The 22,463-nt window shown below is 39.5% G+C and overlaps 1 protein-coding gene across 2 annotated transcripts in view; it reads left to right on the top strand.

The window, feature by feature from the left end:
• Dock1 (dedicator of cytokinesis 1) overlaps positions 1–22,463 on the top strand; it is a 530,482-nt gene that overhangs the window by 404,894 nt on the left and 103,125 nt on the right. For both annotated transcript variants that reach the window (XM_004838739.4, XM_004838738.4), the window contains exons 30-31: positions 9,466–9,544; positions 13,382–13,482. In XM_004838739.4, the coding sequence (XP_004838796.2) occupies positions 9,466–9,544; positions 13,382–13,482 (180 nt within the window). The remainder of the gene's footprint in view (positions 1–9,465; positions 9,545–13,381; positions 13,483–22,463) is intronic.

Genomic DNA, 22,463 nt, shown 5'->3' with positions numbered 1-22,463 from the left:
TTGTGCACTGTTGGTAGAAATGTAAAATGATGTAGTCACTAACCATGGAAAATAATATGGCGGATCCTTCAAAATAGAACTGTCATGTGATCTGGCCACATCACTTCTGTATATGTACCCAGAAGAATTGAAATCAAGGACTTGTAGAGATATTTGGATAAGCACAATGTGGTGACTGCATTTAATAAAAATATTACTCAGCTTTAATAAGGAAGAAAATTCTGGCAGTGGTATCAATGTAGATGAAACTTGATATTTTGCTAACAAGAGAAATAAGCCACTCACAAAAAGATAAATATGATCCCACTCATATTTGGTGGCTAGAATTGTTAAGTTCATATAGACAGAAAGCAGAATGGTGGTTGTGGGTTTGGGACTGGGGTGATAGGGAGTTCTTGTTTAAGGGATATGAGCTTCACTTTTGCAAGATGTAGAATTCTATGCATGGATGCTGGTGATCATTGTATGTCACTGTGAATGTACTTAATGCCCCTGAACTATACACTTAAAACTGATTAAGTGGTAAAACTTATGCTATATGTATTTTACCACAATTTTTAAAAAGACTTTTAAAAAGCTCTGTGCATAAAAAAATTTTAATGAGCAAAACCTTTTTAATAAGATGAGATCCCAGTTGTTGATTCTTTATGATATTTCCTATGTGATGGGGGTTTTGTTAATAAAGTCTTTGCCGGCACCAATGTCTTTGAGAATTCTGCTTATTCTCTCTTTCAGTAGATTTAGGGTTTCTGTTTTAATATTTAGATCTTTGATCCATTTCAATTTTAGTTTAGTGCATGGTGAAAGATATGGGTCTAGTTTTAATCTTTGGCATGTGGAAACCCAGTTTTTCCAGCACCATTTATTAAAGAGGCTAGCTTTCTTCCAGTGAAGGCACTTGAAGAGACACCCCCAAATTTTTTTTCCAGCTCTTCCTCAGACAAAAGACTACTATCTAGAATATATAAAGAATTAAAAAAAAAATCAGACCCCTCAAATTTAAAAACCCAATCCAAAAAAGAGTACCTGAAGTAGACACTACTCAGATGAAGTAGGAACAGCAGATAAATATATGCAAAGTGTTCAGCATCATTGGTCATTTCGGAGATGCAAATTAAAGCAATGCTGAGATTCCATCTCACTCCAGAAAGAGTGGCTGCTGTCAAGAACTCAACAAATGCTGGTGGGGCTGTGGGAATAAGGAACCCTTCTTCACTGTTGGTTGGAGTGCAGACTGGCATAACCACTGTGGAAATCAGTATGGAAAATCTTCAAAAAAATAAAACTAGAAGTTCTATTCAACGCAGCTATTCCCCTTCTTGCTATCTTCCAAAAGAATTAAAAGCATCACACCACAGCGATATATGCACACCCATGTTTATAGTGGCACAGTTTGTAAAAGCCTAATCTTTCCAAATGCCCATCAGTGGATGAATGGATAAAGAAGATGTGTTTTTCTTTTTATATATACAATGGAGTACTACTCTGCCGTAGAGAAAGATAAGCTGGAGACATTTCTAGCTAAATGGATGCACCTTAAGACCATACTCTTAAGTGAGATAAGTCAGACACACAGTTTTAAATACTGCATTGTTTCTCTAGTGTGAGAAACTGAAAGTGGAAATAAGGACTACAATGTATAATAGATATTGGGAAATGGAAAGAAAATGTTCAAATGAGGAGAACAGGGGAGTGTGGAGGACAAGAAAAAAAGAATAGAAGAAAAAAATGGAAACAAAGCTTTTGTAAATAAGGAGGGGAAGAGGGGTTCAAGGGAGACAGGAATGAGTAAACAAAGCAAGATATGTCATGTACAGACACAAATTCCCAATAATGAATGCTATCATTGTGTATATCTAAAATGTACCAATAAATGCTTTGTTTCTAAAAATAATAAAAAACAAAAGAAAAAGAAAATTTTGAGCCATAGTTAACTAATCCCTGATTTGCAGAATGGAAAAGGTCATTGTAGCCAGTGTCGGAAGTATGATTTCAACCAGGAGAGCCTTGGCCTGTAGGGTTGCAACTGTGACACATTCTGGACAAGTCCTAACTAGGGAGACAATACAATTGGAGGCTGCCAGGGGCTTGGACAGAGGGATGAATAGGTAGAGCACAGAGAGTCATTTAGGGTAGTGAAAATACTTTTTATGATACTGTATTGGGGAAACCATGTCAGTGCACATTTGTCAAAATCGGTGGAATGTGCAACACCAACAGTGAGCCCTAGTGGGAACTATGGACTCTGGGTGGTGACTAGCATTTGGGGGTCAGTGTAAGTTCATTAATTTTCACAAATGTACCACTCTGCCAGGGAATGTTGGTAATGAGAGAGGCTGGGCGTGGAGGAAGCCACCATGAATGAGAATTATATTTTCTACTCAATTCTGCTGGGAAACTAAAACCGTGGTTAAAAAGTAAAGTCTTTTAAAAATGATAATGTAGGAGATAGGAGGTACAGATGAAACATTAGTATCTTCTGCCTAAAGCTGAATGAACATTCTGTTTATCTGAAGCTAAAGGGTTAGGTGTTGTCTAAAGGGTCTGTCGCTAAAGCTGAGTGAAGGGTCTATTAGTATCTCCTCCCTAAAGCTGAGTGAAGGGTCTGTTATCATACTATGTTAGTATATGTTGGTGATTGTCTTGAATAAAATGTATAAGCAAAACAGTTGCAAAGATTTATTTGCATCATCCCGGCCACACTGACTGAATTCCTAAGGAAGGCAATGTGTTATGTGGCAGGAATTTGGCCTCGGTCCAGGTCCCCTTCCAGAACATGAGCATCTGTTCCTCTAAGCCTCAGTTTCCATATTTGTAAAATATCACATGATTCATACCTCACAAGACCTGCAAGCATCCAAAAACATGTTTTGTTTTGGGGGTTTTTTTGGTACTGAGGATCAAACTCGGGACCTTCCTCTTCCAGAGCAGGCGACAGAACCTCTGAGCTTAATCCCCAGCTCCAATAACATGGTATATATGAAAGCAATGCAGTGCCTGGAACCGAAAAGGAGCTTGGTACATGCCAAAGTGCAGAGGAGCAAGAGAAAAGAAATGGGAGACCCAGTGCTCTCAGGATTGCCATCCTTTAGCCCACAGTGACTCCTTGGCCACAAATACTGTTTCAGTCAAAGGTGGGACAGAATGGGTACCACTGTGTTGCCTCCTTGGGACTTCTGTATTCCTATAGACATCTCAGCCTGGCCTGTTTCTACCAGAGCTGGCCAGCAGAAAGGCTCAGGACAGTTTAGGTCTTAGGAGTTTGATGGATGCTTAAACCTTCATTGATTTGAAAAAGAAATTAGGAAATCATTGTGAAAAGAAACTACAGCTAGTACACACCAGAAATAGTGGCAATTGACTATCTTACCTTTAGGGCTGCTGACTGCAAGTGTCCCTTCCCAGCCTTAAAGTCCTCAGACCCCACCCCCAGGTCCCATTCCCTTTTCGCAAATGTATGCAAACTCGTACTTCATGTTCATGGTAGCTTATAATCTGACCCCAGTTGATCTTCATTCCCAGAAAGTTCCAGTGACATTGGTCCTCCCTCTTTTTCCCAAAGCCCAGACTGGAGCAGATCCCTCCAGATCTCCATCTTCTGTGCACTATTCACCATTCTCGCACTGGGGCCTTTGTTAGAAGTCACCTCTTCTACAAGTTTGATTTCCGTTTCCCAAGGATGGTCCCCTGATGGGAAGCTTCTGGCCCTGTTTAGTCACACCCTGCCAACTGGGTGCTGCGCTAGAGGACTGAACAGCTGAAATGAAACATTCTTTATCTCTCCTTCCCGTTTAATTGAAGTGACAATCTCTGCATCTCTTTTATCGCTTCACCTTAAGTTCCCTCTTCTTCCCAGCATTCGTGAATTATGCAGAAATCATTTTAAGGCAAATTTCCAGCTACTATTACTTGACTCATGGTCCTGCAGGAATGGAATCTGTCACTTTTAATTTGTTTCCTTTTTTCCACCCATTTAGGGCAAAACATTTTGTTAAAGGATGTATATTCTTCCCCAAAGTGACTTGTTTTAATACCAGAAGTATTTAAATACCCTCATATTGAATGGTACAATCATTACATAACTTAAAGTGAGTTTGGGGAAGGAATTAATATAACCCCACAGCTTCAGAATTTGAGAAATGGAGCTTTGTGTTTCACTGGACGTTCAGTGCCTTTCTCCACATTTTCCCCTTTTTAGCAGTGAGGCACCTCATCTTGAATTTTATTGGCAGCAAACACTGGGTAACAGAGATGCTAGAAATGGCTGAGGCCCCATCATAATAAAGTCATTTTAGTGCCTGCAATTGTGCCAGGAGCTTACATTAGTTAAATTGGTTTCTGATTACTTTCCACACTTGCTAAGTTCCCCTCTTCTCAATTAACACATAATTATTTAGGACTGAACTACTTTGATTGTTTCACACATCATTTCCCAATAGGCAGTTTTGGGGGATGGTCTTCTGTTGGAGCCACAAGTCATCTCCCACCCTTTTTGTGCAAGAGTAACGTGACTTAAAATTTTATAAAGTGTCAGTGGAGATCAGTAATGTTCACTGACTTTTTATCATGCAACGATAGCTCTCACCTTCAAACTCAAAAGAACAAAACAAAACTCAGAGATTCCAAATTTTTGGGAGCTTAGAGGGATTGGATCATAGCTTAGTGCTTTCATCTGTTGGTGAAAAGGGTGAGAATCTCAAGAACTTAGCAACTTTTTTGGTTTATTGTCACATTTATTTTATTTAAAGTTGGAAAATAATAATTGTACATATATAGGTGTTACAGTGTGATATTATGACACATGTGTAGTTTTTGGAATGGTTAGATTAAGTTAATTAACGTATCTGTCATCTCACATTCTTATAATTTCTTTGGTGTTCAGCAACTTTCTGAAGGTCATGTAGCTAAATATTTACATGGATATGAAGCCATTGCTTGACATAGAGATAAAGCATCATTCAGACATTAATTGTATGGGTTTGTCAACTACTAAATTTGTCAACTACAATTAAACTCATATATGACACTGTTAGGATTTAACCATATGTTGTTTCTACTGCTAGCTTACCAGGAGCTCGCTTGGCTAAATGTCTAGGATAGAAGAGAAGAAGTTAGGAAAACTTCCTAGGTTGATTTGTTCTTTTGTTTAATTATATAATCTTAGAAATAACCTGTCTCCATATCCCATTGACTCCACATTTTTAAAAATGGCTAATGTTTTAACAGTCCATCCTTACTTCCTGGAGACAGGAATGGGTTACACAGAACAGGGAGATTCATTTCTTCCCATTTGGCTATTAGAAATAAAACTGACTAGGGGTTTAGGTCTACGATAGAACACTTGGGTAGCATGTATGAGGCCCTGGGTTCAAACCCCAGCACTGCACAAAAGGAAGGAAGGAAGGAAGGAAGGAAGGAAGGAAGGAAGGAAGGAAAGGGGGAGGGGGAGGGAGAAAGAGACAAGGAAAGAAAGAATGAAACTTGTAGGTTTCTCAACCTGATGGCATTTTGAATCTTTTTAAGATGACATTATTTGCTTCTGATTCTCTCTGTATCACCTATGTATGTAATTGGTTTTATCTTCTAAAGTTTAGATTATAAACAAATACTTCCATAGATTAAAAATGATTGAAGAGAACTCATTAAACAAAGGCTTACCCTTTTTCTTAATAATTTTTACCATTTGGAACAGTAACTATGAAGTCATTTAATTCTCCCATCCTCCCATTTTTTCTGGTTCAGAATAAGATGTAACTTGTTTGGTTCACAGGGTGATTGAGATCTTCCCCTGGAGTCTCCGATTTTTCTAGAAGAGTAAAGCTGTATCTGCCAGTTCTGTTCCTTCTGTCCCGCGCTCTATTCCCTGCAAGCATCTTTCTCAAGTGCCATGCATTATGCCCTGCCTGTATGTGTCCTCCTGATGCTTACATGCTGCTGTGCTGAATGGGAGAACAGAAACTCATATTGCCAGAGGAAGGATTCCACCACCCTGAGAGAACAAGCTCAGGGTGTTTTTATTTATTTTTGTGTTATGGGCTAGTGGAAAGTCCTGGACACACACCTTGGCTTAGAGAGATCTGTGAGTACTTCTGTAAACTGAAAGTTCCTTAGCACAGGGAATTTCAGAGTATGCACAGTGGCAAGGGACCCTTTTAGATTCACTGGGGGACTGATATTTAAAAGACAAGACTCTTACCTTCAAGGCACTAGCATCTGAAAAAAGAAAGTGAATGAAAGAATGACCTCTGGAGGTCACAAGAGAAAAAGAACAAAGCTTGGCCAGAGAAGCAAAAGCCTGAAAACTCTGGGTAACAAGAATGTAAAAAGAGTTGAACCTGCCATAGAAAATCTATATAAACTGCAGAGACTCCAGAGAGAGCAAGAGGCTTCCAAATTCTCTGCCATCCCTGAGCCCTCCAGCTGGGGTCAGAGCCTGATCAGCAGGCAAATCCATCCATCCACCCACTCATTCATTCATTTGTTCCTGTGACAGTTACCCAGCAAGCATATACCTTGTGCCAGGAGCTGAGTGGGCATTGAAGGCACTTGGAAAACAACATGACCATTGCCTTTGAGATCCCTACCATTTGTGCACAGTCTGGAGGGCTTTCCTAACCCTCAGCCAACTCCACCAGTGCCCAACACAGATACAGTTATCAGGGAATCAGAGGGAAACCCACTTACACCCCAGCATCCCTCCAATTGTCTGCCTGATAATTGATTGCGATCTTGCTGTGTAGAGCCCAGCAGGAGCCCTTCATTTAGGTAGAACACAACATCCTGTCCTCTGTCCAGTTGCATGACTGGGCTTCTGATCCTTTTTCAAACTCCTCTGCTACTGAAAGGAAATTGTTATGCAAATGCTTCTAATATGATTTTCTTATTTATGTTCTCCAGTTTGACATTTATTAGAAATAACATGCATTATATTGAATAATACATATTCTTACCTAAAAGTTAGTCTCTATTTATCTTTCTTTTTGCCTAGTTAACTAATTGATTTATCTTCAGGTGGACTTGAGGGGATAGCTAGGTTTTTAATCCCATCAATTATAACAGAAGGACATTACTTATGTGTGCCCTGGATGATTTTATGCAAGTGGTGCCGCTCTAATGCATGGAGCCTGAGATTCATCTGATCTTTGTTTACTGCATTAATTAGGGTTTTTATTTGATCTTTCCTTTAGTTTTCCTCATGCAACTCGCATTCCGTGTTATTTGGTTTTTGTCCTGGCTTTTAAAAAAATTTGCAGAGAATCTAAATTATAGAATCTATGTCTCAGCACTGCTCTTTCTCAGTTGACAGTTCATTAAAAAGTTTTTGTTCAGCCTTCATATTATTTCAGCATGACATGTTTTTTAAAAAGTCATTTTGAGAAATATCTTTATTTAACTAGCTGAAATTGCTCCAGAGCTTAATTAGAAGTAGCATATTGCAACTGTTTGGGTGCTATCTTGAGGCAAAATAATTACTCTGTAATAATAACGCATACTCTAGGAAAGTTGTCATTGTTGTCATAGAGGGCTGGAAACTATCTTCTTAGAGCTCATAAGGACCCTAGGGTACTCTCATAAACAGCCAAGTTCTAAAGCTGAAGGAAAAAAAATAAAGAAAAAATTGTTCTGGTCATAAGCTCCGTGCTCTTGAGTTTCATGGGAGCCCACCCTTGTAGTAACAGGAAGTTGCTGTGTTCCTCTGGCAGAAGGGGCAGGTGGTGTGATTTCTGGAGTTAATGCAGTACACATCCCAGAAGCTATTTGCACACAGTTGCCAAGGGACGGAGGGTCTCTGACCTCATGTCCTTTACTTCTAAGGGCTGAATGTATCATAGTAGTCCCCTGCCCAAGACTGGGGCTGACCAGAGTTGCCATTCCTCCCATATATACAAGGCATATCCTGAGTTCTGTCCCTAGTCTTACATTAATTTGTCAGAATGCCCAACTGTCCTATGTTCAGCTTTACAAAAAAGGAAAAGTCGATTACAAAATTCAACAAGAGCTGTTTTTCAAATTTAAATGGGTCTCCTATATTTATAAAATCTAGCATCCTAGTAGCTGATGGATGCTGCTGCCCAGTCTTGGCTCCTGGTTAATGGACAAAACAGTGATCTCTGTGGTCCTCCATTAAGTATTACTTAAAAATACTAACTCCTCCATTCTGGTTATATTTTAATATCTGCAGGGAAGAGCTCTGCATCTTCTGTAACTGAGATAGCAAATTGCAGCAAGGGCCACATGGCCCACCTGTGTGGGTCCTACCTCCAGCTGATGGGTTTCCTAATGAAGTCTACAGATCCCTTTTCTTAGAAATGTGCGCAGGAGAGTGTGAGAGAAACTGCAGAGACAGTAGGTATTGGTGGGAGATTGCTGAGGCAGGTGCTGATAGAGTCCTCTTTACAGCCCTAGGTGGCGAATCCCTTCTTTGTTCCTCCCAGGGTCACTGGCCTTTAGTAGCTCTGGGATGCCAAAGACATAGCCAACTTCTCCAGGCATGCTTAGCTAAAGAGATTATGTTGTCAGAAAGCAGAAGTTACTACTAAGTAACCTAGACTCTCCTTACACTCTGGCTGTTTCCTGCTGTCTAAGTAGGGAAGTGTAATTAAGTTTATTACCTGTGACCTAATGCTAATTCCTCTTGCATGCTTGCCTTGTGCAAAGGAGAGGGCAATTTACAATGAAGTAGCTGGACTGAGCTTTATTATTGTTAACACTTTCAAAGGTTATAAAACAAATGTACTGAGTGAACAAGGTTAAGACAGTACTCTGAAGTCATTTATGACAGCCCAAATTGCATGTTTCATCATAGAAAAGTAAAGTCAAGGTATTGAGGAATGTACTTAAAATTGTATAATATCAATGAATCAAATAATTAAAATTCCTGCTAAAATTCTTGTCAGATCACTTTTCTATCAACTAAAGGTTTTAAGTTTTCTTATAACAAGTACACTGTGATCAAAATTAACATGTGGAGTCAAATGATACTAAAGTAATCCATACTTGCAAGCATAGCAATACTGAACCAAACCATCCCAAGCCTGCAAGGCTGTGTTAAGAGTGTTTTCAAATTCATAACTTTAAAAGGCCAGCTAAGCAAAGATAATTTAACAATATAACATTAAAATATTTCAACTTTAGGGAATGATTCTATTTGTATATTTTATTTCTTTTTTTAAAATTAGATTTTTTTTTAAGTGGTACTTTTCAGATGTTACTTTCAGGAGCTGTTATTTTGGTCTGTTTTTTTCATTCTGCTCACGCTGATTTCCATGATTAATTTGGAGAATATGTGCATCTAATTCTACAAGTTTCTCATAGGTAAAATCTTCCAACTTCACACAGGATAGGGAGACTTGGCTTGATCCAAAAATCCCAGACTGTCTGGGGTTGTAGCTAATTGAAATGCCAAGCTCACAAAGGTGCCAGAGCCTAAGTGTGTAATTATGTAATTTTCTCTTGATCTTTCAGAGTCTTCCTGAGAGCGATTAATCAGTATGCAGATATGCTGAACAAGAAATTTTTGGATCAAGCCAATTTTGAGCTACAGGTAAGAGAAGAGGCAGATATATCCTTTGTGAAGAAATTGTGGTAAAACAAATGGTCAGCGAATACCACTAGTTTATTTCTAATCTTCAAACTTAATTGGTCTCCCATCTGAGGTGTAGAAATGGAATTTACAGTATGTATTATTGGAACTCGCGGAGTGAAAATTATGCCTCCAGGGTGTTTGTTCAGTTTAGGGAGTTAGGAGATGGAGCTATTTCAGAGAGAAACTATTGAATCAGAGTGACAAGAAGGGACTCTCCGAGCAGGGAGGCTACTGACTCAGTGTGTAGGGCTGCCAACCTTGTCTCAGTCCTAAGGTGCAGAGAATAAGGGATCAGCGGAGAAGCTGGCTTACTTCACTGAGCTCAGCTTGCTTTTAGAACCATTTTCCCCTGATAACTCTACAGCCTCTGTCCCTCTTATAATGTCCCCAGATCCAGAATTGTCATCAGGTAGTTCATCAGTTTCAGAAATGCTTCTGTGTGTGTGTGTGTGTGTGTGTGGTATGCACTCCATAAGGATTGATTTTTGCCTGGCATGAGTTTATGCATTGTGCATCTGGGATTTTTGGCTCTTGCTTCATTGCACTCTGTAGACATGCTTGCTAATAATGATTTTATTTGTCATTATTATTACTTAAAATATTTTACTGAAGTTTGCAAATAAAAAGGAATCATCCACATGCTATTTCCTTGGTAGGATTGTTCTCTGAGAAGGAACTTGAAAAAAATAATATACAGTCCATGAATAATCAAAAATGTGTTACTACATAACAAAAATTAGACACACATAAACTTTTCCATTTGTACTGCCTTCAAAAAATTTGGAGGGATGCCGCCTGCTTTTCAAGCACAAGGTCCCAAGTTTGATCCCCGGTACCAAAACAAACAAACAAACAAAAAAATTTGGAGGGAATACTTAGTATATTAAGTTCTAAAGTATCTATGCTCCTATTTCTTTTATAACTTTAAAATTTTTAATTTCTCATTATCAGCATTGTAGAACAAGCTGACAATATAGTAAGCACTAAACATCTAGAAATGTTACTTTTTATAATTTTATCATTTTCTTTGCTTAATGCTCATTTTCATATGTCATAAAGAGATACACTGTCATTGTAAAATATTTATGCAAGTTAGATCAGTATACCAAGTTAAATATAAAATACTCCTTCTAACCCTTTTGCAACTCTCATTCTCTCTCTTTAGGGGTTACTTGTAACTAATCGTTGTGTGCATTTTCTGACACTTTAATCATTTATATAGGCCTGTGCATGTTTTCTTTTTGCTTTTAAAATTGGTTCCTACCCTGTGTTTTACAGTCCCGTCATTTCCCACAATTCAAATGTAACAACATATATTCAGCCATTTCTACACTGATGGCCTGCAAGCTTCTTGTGGTTTTTCATTACCATAACCCTTACAACCATGTACCCATGAGACATGTGCACCTTAGCGAATGAATTGCTACAGAACAGTTTGATTGCCAGGCAAAAAGGCATGAGAATTTAAACTTGATGGATAATGACAAATTGCCCTCCTAAAATGCGTAAGCAATTTGCAACTTCTCAACCTTTCTTGAGAGCAGCCACTTTCTGCTAGTTAGGTTGAGAATACTTTCCAGCAGTGGGGATTTCTGCTATGAACTGCCTAATCATTTTGTCTGCTCATTTTTCTTTGGGGTTGTTTGTCTTTTTTAAATTTTTGTTACATAGTTGGAATCTTAAAATAATCCCAGTTTACCTTAACTAAACATGTATGTAAGCTTATCATATGGAAATATTTGATTTTTCTGTGGACAAATCAGTCATTTATGGCTATTTCATTTTATGTTTTGTTTGGCAAATCTCTTCTTGCTTCAATATTATAAGTTTAACTTTTTTGTAGTTAATATCTGCTAATACCTTTAGAGTTCTACTTTTTTCTTTTTAACTTTCAGATTATAAATCTATGTGAGATTTCTACAGCTAGTGTTAGGGTAAGGGTCTAACTTCATTTGTCACCACAAATTTGTTGATAGGTTCTTCTTTCCCAATGATTTGAAGTGCCTTCATTAGCATGATTGCAAGTATACATGTGTGCCTCTTCCGTTTTCTGTGTTGTTACCTTAGCTGCTTCATGCTACAGCTTTATGCCAGCTGGTAGAATCAGTACTTCTCTATTAGTTTTGTACTACAAAATTATCCTGGCTATTTTTGTGTGTTTTCTCTTTCATGTGAAGTTTAAAATCAGATAATTGAGTTTCTTTTTGAAAAACATATCACTTGTATTTTAACTGAAATTCTGCTAAACTTTTAAAATAAACTTTTAAATAAATCTTGGGGAGGAATCTTATACTATTTGAGAGACTATTAGCTTGTTTCTTGTTGTTTGAAGAGAGTTTGGCAAGATTCGTGGTCACACATGTGTGCTTCTGACTCTATAAATGAAAGGAAGGAACAAGAAGTTAGTGACACTGTTGTTTAAAAAGAAGCATTTATGTGTTGTTGTTGGTGTTGTTTTTAAAGGCATCACGTATAAATTAAAATGTGTTCTGGCACCATGAAGACATGGTCCCATCCTGATTGTGACACTGTGATTCTCAAAATGCAGCTGGCCCTCGCCAGTGATTTCTAGTGCTGTGGTGAGGAAGATATAGGTGAAGTGTTAGTTCCAAAACCAAAAAGCAAAAGAACAATGTATTTTCTGGACTGGAGTCACCCAGTTTACAAAAGAGACCAAGAGAGAAGCACCTTTCTGGGCAGTGGTGGAATGTGGTCTGTGAGGTTCAGGGTACCCAGCCAGCTTCGCCTGTTATCTGTAGTTTTGGACAATTCTCAATGTCCTGTGTGGGATAAGTCTACAGCCCACCTGCCCGGCACCGTAGTTCTGTAGGGATCAAAGGCACTGGCATGTTGCAGTAGAAAGTGCCAGTTCCTAATCATTTTTGGATAAGCAGAACCCAACACACTCTTATATCTTGTGAAAGCTCTTAAATTTCCATGTTCCTCACAGGTAATTAAATATAGAGCCAATAATGTTATCACCTTACTTTTATATGACTCTTTGCAACTGTCTATCTCATTTATCATCCTTGGTTAGTAAATGAGAAAACTTGATGCAAATTTCTTTTAAATGACACTTTGCCTAAACCCTTGAAAATAAGAAGTGTTTGATCTTTGTGTGTTTTTTGGAGTGTGTGGATAGTTTTCTGGTATAGTAAAGAAATCATAGGGCAGCAATGTTAAACCTATAGCACACATGCCACAGCAGCCTGCTTGTATCATTGAAAGCTCTAAAAGGTTTGCCATCATTGTCATAGAGGCTTAAATGTAGTTTAGTGGTAGAGCACTTGCCTAGCATGCCCGAAGGCCCTGGCTTTGATCCCTGGCACCAGAAAAGTCCACATAAATAATTGAAATCTGTACTACTCTTCAGTAAGATCTCCACGATATGACAGTAAGAGCTAATGTTCACTGTTTAATCCCATGCTCTGTGCCACTGTATCTACATGTTCCACTTGTGCATATATTTACTTCTTTGATCCTTCCAGCAAGCCTCTAAGGTAAGTGCTATTCTAATTCTAATTTTCTCTTTAAGGAAACTGAGGCAGTGAGAGGGCTTAGATTAGTTGTGTTTGTGGGCCACATAGCTAGGATTTGAATACATGCACCTTGACCCTGGAGTCCCATGCTTAGCCTTAAACTACACTGTGGAGACTGGCTAGCAGTTCTTTAGGTTTTTGGGGGGTTTTTAACTTTTCAGAAGTATGTGTCAAATAGGATAAATGTCCCAGAGCCTTTTTGAGATTATGTATTAAGCTATTCAACAACTGTGCATCTTCTTTTTTTGGATTTCAGCTATGGAACAACTACTTTCATCTGGCTGTTGCCTTTCTCACTCAAGAGTCCTTGCAACTGGAGAATTTTTCAAGTGCTAAGAGAGCCAAAATCCTTAACAAGTAAGTCCTCATCCCGCTCTGAAGCTGCAGGAGCCTCCAACTGTATTAGCATAATTTTCATGTCATCTCTAAGCCAATGAGGGCAAATTGAGATATAATCACAATGTAATGAAAGGGTGGTTTTAAATCATGAATTGGGTATTGCCTTTTGTAGCTCATGAATCTAAAACTGCAGGATTCATCCTGGTAGGTTCAATGTCAGTTCAATTCAAGACAATTAGCACAACACAAAATTTGAGTTTCTGGAGATAATGACTTTTCCTGTGCACTACTCTGATGCCATTCCACATGTGGTTTACTTTATTGCTTAATTCTCCAGTTTTGCTTCTTAAAAGGAGGCTTCTGATGAAAGCCCTTGGCACTGTTTGGATTGTCCAAAAACTCACAGTGGAGTTTGAGTTATTAGTGGTTTCCTTCTTGGCCACAAACAACCCCTGTCTTGTTTCAGGTAGGAGATTTAAGTGAACTGAACAGATCCCTGTGTCAGTGCAAGCAAACCTCACTGAAGTTCCATGAAACCCAAGGTCTTTGCCAGGTGCCTTTGGCTGTGGTCTCCCCAGTCTGCAGCCTGCACTGCTCCTGCTTTAGTATCAAAGAAATCAATTGTTTGTGAGTTTCCTACCAACATCTGGGTGCCCTGAGACCTCACCTCTTTTCTTTTTGCCCCAGTTTCACTAATTTCTCACTGTTCTGAGTGCCCCTTTCATGAATACTCTTAGGAAGAGTTCTGAACTGCCAGCACTATTGCCAGGTCATTGTATTTATAATTCTTCTGCAATATCGTGGGTGTACCAAGGCTTTGGTGGTTACAGAGGAAGCTTCAAAGATGGCAGCTGCTCAGCTTTCTTTGTTTTCTCTGAGTGTTTATCTTGCTTGCAGGGCAAATGGAAAGCACATTGTCCTTGGAGAGTAAGATGTATTTTATTTTTGGCAATTAGTTTACTAAGCTTATACTATGTGCCATTGACCTTCTAAGCACTTTGCATGCATTTTTCATATATAATCAGTAAAAAGCAAAAGTACTTATTAATACCTTTCATCATCTGCATTTTCCAGATGCATGTGGTGAAGTTCAGGGTCCTCACATAACTGGCCAAAGTGCAAAGCAGGTTTCCAAGTCCAGGCAGTTCAGAGCGCAAGGTTTTAACTTGTGATGCTCTTAGGACCTGCAAGCATTTGATCGGTACTTATCTAATTGAATGTCAGCTTTCACCTGGCCAGCACGCCCCCCCACCCCACCCCAGCTGAGTAACTGCAGTCTAAGAGCTATGATGTAAGCAGTGGTCATTGTGCAGAAGATAGAAATATTTCTGCCAAGCAACTCCTCAGAGCCTGCACAGGTCTTTTTCACTTACCTGGGTCCACAGCATCCAGAAATAGCGTTTTCCAGGCTGAAACTTCTGCAGACTGGCCCAACATGGAGCTTCTGCTTCTTCACATTGATGCATCCTCAGGGCCAGGATGAAGTGAGGGCTGGCTGCTTATGACCCTCATTGTCCTTGCTTCAGTGCTTTTGTGGTGGCAATTGCTATCGTAGAAACACTAGTAACCAGCTCAAACTAAGCAACACGCAGTGTCTCTTACACAGGGCTGTGATGGCTACAGGCTTTTTTATCCATCCCACAGAAGGAAATCTCAGCCTCGGCTGGGGATCGCTGCCTACGCAGGCTCTGCTTACTGAGGGGTGACATCAAGATCCCAGTCTAGCACCAACTGACTCCAGAACCCATTTGTAGCCAAGCATTTGCACTTCCTGCCCATAGACACGCCCATGGGAGAAAAAGGTGCATTTAAACTGGAAATCTGCCTAAAAGAGCTGATAAACCACTTTGATGCAGATTGCTCTCCAGCCACGGTGAGTGGCTCTGCAGTGGGCCCTCTTCCTGGGGCTGGGCCAACAGCCTAAAGCCAAAGTGATGCCAACAGATGCACTAACCATGCAGTGCACCTCCTTGGCAGAGAAAATGTTCACTTCCCACATGGCAATGTGGATTCAGAAGCTTCAAAGCCAAAGGAAATTAAGTAAGCCAGTTGGTGTCCTCCTGTCCAGAGCTGACCAGCCTCTGGATAGACCTTGGTTATCTCTCACAGCTGTGGAAGAGGGCTCTGGTGTTCCCTTCTAACTATTCTCACAGGTTTCCAAAGGAAAAGACCTGAGCGTTTCAGAACTTGTCATTGCAAGAATCTCTAGGATGGTTTCAGGTCCGCTGTGACTCTTAGGAGCCTCTCAATGGTAATGGGCTTGGTGTGTGAGGATGACAGGCCATCAAGGGCAAAGTATTCCCTGGTGGTTTATGAGGCTCTGTGGCATACATTTTATGGAGAGTCACCAGTGTTTCTTGTATTCTTTATGCCCCTTGATAGACCTTCATAATCCATTTGCAAATTTTATTTCTAAATAGCAAAACCAGCATAAGAAATATTGTAAGGTGTCTGGTTCAGATGCCTAAAATTTCTAGGTACTTACCATACAGAGACCAGATTAGGTCAAACCCAAATTTAGTACAAGATTTTCCAGTGAACCACAAAATAAATAAACACTAGGCATCAAAGTCTAATAATAAAATGTGGTTAGCTCAACCTTGGGACATCTTGATGCTGGGAACTCAAAAAGAGGGATGGTTATCCACAGAAAGCTAAATCTGGCCTTCACTCCTCCATCCCACCCCACCACCCCAGGCCTTTTACTTTACTGAGGCTCAGGAAATATGAATAAAATATAGAAGAGTTGAGGGGTTTTTTTGTATATCCTTTTATTGGTACATTTTAGGTATACAATATAATGACATTCATCATTGGAAATTTGCACCTTTACATAATCTCTCGTTTCTTATTTTTTCCCAATTCCCCTGCCCTCCCTTCAACCCCTCCATCCCTCCCTATTTACAAAGACTGTGTTTCCTTTTTTTCATTTTCTCATATTAATTCCATTCCCTTCTTTCCTTTCCCCTACCCCTCCCACTTCCCATTCCCCTTTGCCATTTTTCTTCCTATTTCACATTATCCATTATACCTTTTAGTCCTTATTTACGGTTTCGATTTCACACACTAGAGAAACTATTGGTATTCACACATGTGTGTCCTATTTATTTCACTTAAGAGTATCACCTCAATGTGCCTCCACTTAGCAATAATTGTCTCTAATTTCTCATTTGTTATGGCTGAGTAGTACTCCATTTGATTAAAAAACCCACATTTTCTTTATCCAGTCTCCAGTTGATGGGCATTTGGGCTGTTTCCAAGGTTTAGCTATTACAAATTGTGCTGCTATGAACATGGGTGCACATATATCACTGTGGTATGATTGTTTTAATTCTTTGGGGAAGATACCCAGCAAGGGAATAGCTGGGTCAAATGGGACTTCTAGTCCTAGTTCTTTGAGGTATCTCCATACTGATTTCCACAGTGGTTGCACCAGTCTACACTCCCACCAGCAGTGGAGCAGGGTTCCTCTTTCCCCACAGCCCCACCAGCATTTGTTATTGGTGGATTTCATGATAGCAGCCATTCTTTGTGGAGTGAAGTGGAATCTCAGCATTGTTTTCATTTGCATCTCTCAAATGACCAGTGATGTTGAACATTTTTTCATATGTTTATTTGCCATTTCTTCTTTGTGTGAGAAATGTCTGTTCATTTCAGATGCCCATTTTTGGATTGGGTCTTTAAATTTGAGAGGTCTGATTTTTTTAAGTTCTTTCTAGATTCGAGATAGTAGGCCTTTGTCTGAGGAACAGCAGGTGAAAATTGTTTCCCACTCTGTGGGTTGTCTCTTCACACTGCTCGTGGTTTCACTTGCTGTGCAGAAGCTTTTTAGTAAGAAGAGATGCCACTTGTTGGTTGTTTGTGCTAGTTCACGGGCAACTGAGGTTTTGTTCATAAAATCTTTTCCTACACCATTGTCTTCAAGAGTTCTACCTGACCTCTGTTCCAGCTGGTTCAGCGTTTCTGTTTTAATTTTTAGATCTTTAATCCATTTCTATTTTAGTTTAGTGCATGGTGAGAGATATAGGTCTAGTTTTAGTCTTTGGCAAGTTGAAACTCAGTTTCTCCAGCACCATTTATTAAAGAGGCTATCTTTCCTCCAGTGAGGGTGTTTCACTCTTTTGGGTTGAGTGTGTCTGGAGTTGTTTCTGCATCTTCTAATCTGTTCCACTGGTCCTCAGGTCTGTTTCTTTGCCAGTACCATGCTGGGTTTGTTTTTTTTTAATCACAGTAGCTTTGTAGTATAGTTTCAAGTTGGGGGTTGTGATATGCCCTGCCATGTCTCTGTTACCTAGAATTGCTTTTGCTATTCTGGGTCTCTTCTTGTTCCAAATGAACTTTGGGATTGTTTTCTCAAGGTCCATGAAGTATGCTGCTGGGATTTCAGTTGGGATTGCATTGAATCTATATAGCAGTTTTGGAAGTATGGCCATTTTCACTATGTTGATCCTTCCCAGGAGCAAGGGATATCTTTCCATTTTCTGATATTGTCTTCAATCTCTCTTTGAAAAGTGCTATAGTTTTCAGAGAAGAGGTCTTTGATTTCATTCATCAGGTTGATTCCTAGGTATTTCAGTTTTTTTGGATGCTATTGTGAAAGGAATTGTTTGCCCTATTTCTCTCTCAGTGAGTCTGTTGTTTGTGTAGAGGAAAGCTATTGATTTTTATGTGTTAACCTTTTATCCAGCTACTCTACTGAAATTGGTTATTAAGTCTAGAAGACTTCTGGTGGAGTTCTTGGGGTCTTCTATATAGAGTATCACGTCATTTGCAAATAATGACAATTTGACTTCTTCATTTCCTATCTTTATTCCTTTTATTTCTTTCTCTTGTCTAATTGCCGTGGCTAATGTTTCCAAAACTATATTGAATAGGAGTGGTGATAGTGGACATCCTTGTCTTGTTCCTGATTTTAGTGTGAAGGATTTCAGATTGTGACAATTTAGTATGATATTGGCTGTTGGCTTTTCAAAGATGGCTTTTATCAGATTGAGGTAGAGACTGTGTATTCCAATTTTTTGTAGGGTTTTTATCCTAAATGCATGTTGGATTTTGTCAAATGCTTTTTCTGCATCTATTGAGATGATCATATGATTTTTGTCCTTGGCTCTATTGAAATAGTGTATTACATTTATTGATTTGCATATGTTGAACCAACCCTGCATCCCTGGGATAAATCCCACTTGATCAGGGTGTATGATCTTGTTGATGATCTTCTGCATTCTATTTGTCATTATCTTATTAAGGATTTTTGCATCTAAGTTCATTAGTGAGATTGGCCTATACTTCTTGTTATCAGTTGGGTCTTTCTCTGCTTTGGGGATCAAAGTGATGCTTGCTTCCAGCAATGAATTCAGGAGTATTCCTTCCCTTTCAATTTCATTGAAGAGTTTAAACAGTAGTGGCAATAGTTCCTCTCTAAATGTCTTGTAGAATTCAGCAGTGAAGCCATCAGGACCTGGGCTTTTCCTAGTTGGTAAGTTTTTAATTACATTTTCAATTTCATTGTTTGATATTGGGTTGTTTAGAATTTTTAGGTTTTCTTCATCTTTGGTAATTCATACGTGTCTAGGAATCTGTCCATTTCTATTGCATTTTCCATCTTATTGGCGTATAGGTTCTGGAAGTAGGTATTGATGATCCTCTGGATTTCTGCTGGACCTGATGTAATTTCACCCTTTTCCTTCCTAACTGCATGGATTTGGGCCTTTTCTTTCCTTTTTCTGATAAGGTTGGCTAAGGGTTTGTCAATTTTGTTGATTCTTGTGAAGAACCAACTCTTGGCTTCATTGATTTTTTGTATTGTTTTCTTAGTCTCCATTGCATTGATTTCTGCCCTGATCTTTATAATTCCTCCTTTCTATGGGCTTTGGGTTTGTCCTGCTCTTCTTTTTCTAGAAGCTTGAGGTTCAGCATCAGGTTGTTTAATTGGGCTCGCTGTGTTTTCCTAATATGCATATTCACTGCTATGAAATTCCCTCTTAAGACTGCTTTTATTGGGTCCCATAGATTCTGATATGTTGTGTTGTCATTTAATTGAAGGAACTGTCCGATTTCTTCTTTAATTTCCTCTGTGACCCATTGGTTATTCAGAAGTGTGTTGTTCAATTTCCACGTGTTTATGAAGTTTTTGTGGTTTCTTTAGCTATTGATCTCCAATTTCATCGCACTATTGTCTGATAATATACTGGGGATAACTTCAGTTCCTTTGTACTTACCTAAATATGTTCTATGAGTATGTGGTGTATTTTGGAGAATGACCCATGTGCAGCTGAGAAGAATGTGTATTCTGATTTTGTGGGGTGGAAGACTCTGTAAACATCTGTTAAGTTCATTTGTTCAAGACTTTGATTGAGTTCTAGTATTTCGTTGCTTGTTTTTTGTCTAGTTGATCTATCTATTTGTGACAGTAGGGTATTGAGGTCCCCCACTACTATTGTATTAGTGCTTATATGATTTTTCATGTCCATTACTATTTGTTTTATATAGTTGGGTGCACTAGTGTTTGGTGCATAGATGTTTACGATTGTCACCTCTTCCTCTTGGATTATTCCCTCTACAAGGATGTAGTGTCCTTGTTTGTCTCTCTTAATCATTGTGGGTTTGAAATCCACTTGGTCTGCAAAGAGGAGAGCTATTCCTGCTTTTTTTCAGGTTCCTGTCACATGGAGTATTATTTTCCACCCTTTAACTTTCAGTCTGTGAATTTCATTTTGAATTAAGCGTGTTTCTTGTATGCAGCATATTGTTGGATCTTGCTTCTTGACCTATTTTGCCTGTCTATTTCTTTTGATTGGTGAGTTGAGACCATTAACATTGATGGTTATAACTGATACATATTGAGTTATCGTTGTCATGACTTTTTCTTTTTGTTGGATTCTCACCCTTTGCTTTTAATTTCTTTTTCCTTTTTTTTTTTTTTTTTGGTACCAGGGATAGAACTTGGGTCCTTGCGCTTGCACAGCAGGTGGTGAAACTGCTGAGCTAAATCCCCGGTCCCGCTTTTAATTTCTTGACGTGCCCGGTGGATTCATTCTGCTGGGCTTCCTGGGGTTGTGATCCTTGTCTTTTCCTAGGATTTTGTCTAAAATTTTTTGGAATGCTGGTTTGGTATTCATGAAATTCCTAAGGTGCTCTTTGTCGTGAAATTATCTTATTTCCCCATCAATTTTGAAAGATAGTTTTGCAGGGTACATCAGTCTGGGTTGGAGGTTGTTTCCTTTAGGGATTGAAATACATCTCTCCAAGCTCTTCTTTCCTTGAGGGTTTGTGTTGACAAGTCTGCTGTGATTCTGATGGGCTTTCCTAAGAGTTGAGTTTTGATTAACAGCCTGCTTGATAATTCCAGTATGCTGTTTGTCCTCCTGTGTCACAGTGTAGCCGAGGACTGTCTGTCTTCAGGACTTTTTTCCAGAAGAGAAGAGGAGGGTTCATGGCTTGGGCCTCCAGCGTGTCTGAGCATAAGGTAGCCATTCAGAATATTCAGCGCAAGAAAGTAAAGTTCAGTGACAAAATATAGCCCTGTGTCTGAACCAGGTACAGGCATCCTGCACACATATACACACAAAGCCCCTTTCTCCTACCATGGGTGCCTAGGCTTTCCTTTTTTAAAAAATTTGTGTTAAAGTCTACCACATAAAAACATCTCCATCTCACGAAACACCAAGGTCCAAAATGCTTGGAAGCTAAGTTAACCTGTAGGCATGACGTTTTATGGAAACTGAAAATGTGCTGTGACAAGCCCCATTTTGCAGTGTGACCTAATCGGAAGCCTTGATTCTGTATTACAGATCATAATAGGAAATGTGATCAATTTAATTTGTATTTGTGCTGATTATTTTTTCAAGAAGCTTAAATTATTCAAAACAAATTCACTTTAGGAATCAGAAGGGGACCCAGGGAGACAGACTTCATCAGCAGTAACTCTGTGCCAGCTTCATGTGGCAGAACTAATTAAGAGCCCCACGTGCATTGGTGGTGATGTATCCTGTGGAGGGTGATAAAGCTTGGCACAGGCAGGTGGCCCCTGGGTCTAACAAGGTTTACTGCTATTGATCCCGTTTGGATCCCATCTCCTCTCTCCAGGAAACCACCATCTCTCTCATTAAAACAAAAATGGCTCACCCTGTACATTAGATCCCTCCTCTCTCTCTCTGCCTCTCCTTCCTCTTCTTTCCTCACCTTCCATTGCTCAACTAAGTTGTGGGCCCCATATTCCTCAGTACCTCTGGCCAGATCAGAAGCCACTGAATTGGAGATGGGGAGGTCTATTATCCTCCTTGCTGTCTCCAAGTCCTTCAAAACTATTGTACTTTTTTCTTTGTATCTTAATAATCCATTCTTTGTTGCTATAACAAAGTACCTTGGCCTGTGTACTTTATGAAGAAAAGAGGTTCATTTTGGCTCATGGTCTTGGAGGTGAGAAATTTCAAGTGTGGCACCAGCATTTGCTTGGCTTCTGGTGCGAGTCTTGTGCCAGATGGTGTAGAAGGGGAAGGAGAAGAGGGGCTGTGGTGCTTGTGTGAGAAACAGAAGCTGACCTGCTTCCTAATAGCCCCCTCTCTCAGAAACTATTTCATCCCTGAGACACCTGACTGCCCTAGAAGACCTAAAACTCATACCCTTGGGACCTAATCCAAGAGAATTAACCCAACCTTCTGATGGACTGTAATTCGTTCCAGAGGGTGATGTTCCCCTAACCTAATCACATCCCCTTGACCTTGTGAAGGCTCTCCCTCCCCTCAGTACCACCGGAGAACAAGAGTCAGCGCATAAACCTTTGGGGGACAGAGCACATCAAAATCTCAGCACTCCATCTTTGAGCATCTCCTTTCTTCACTCCCAGCATTTCATGCTAGGGTTTCCTCCTTGCCTTTTAGCCTATTTCCTCATCAAGTTTAGCCTCCTCCATCCAAAGGTGGAGTGGAGCTGCACAAGCCTTAATCTTAGGCCTTATCCTATTCTCTTTCCTGAAGAAAGCATTTTTCAGACCGTGGATC

The sequence above is a fragment of the Heterocephalus glaber genome, unplaced genomic scaffold (assembly GCF_053883595.1).
Source record: "Heterocephalus glaber isolate CG9 unplaced genomic scaffold, H.glaber_assembly_v1.0 deba00001497, whole genome shotgun sequence".
NCBI classification, from domain to species: Eukaryota; Metazoa; Chordata; class Mammalia; order Rodentia; family Bathyergidae; genus Heterocephalus; species Heterocephalus glaber.
The sequence above is the reverse complement of the archived record's forward strand: the minus strand, read 5'-3'. Positions and strand labels throughout refer to the sequence as shown.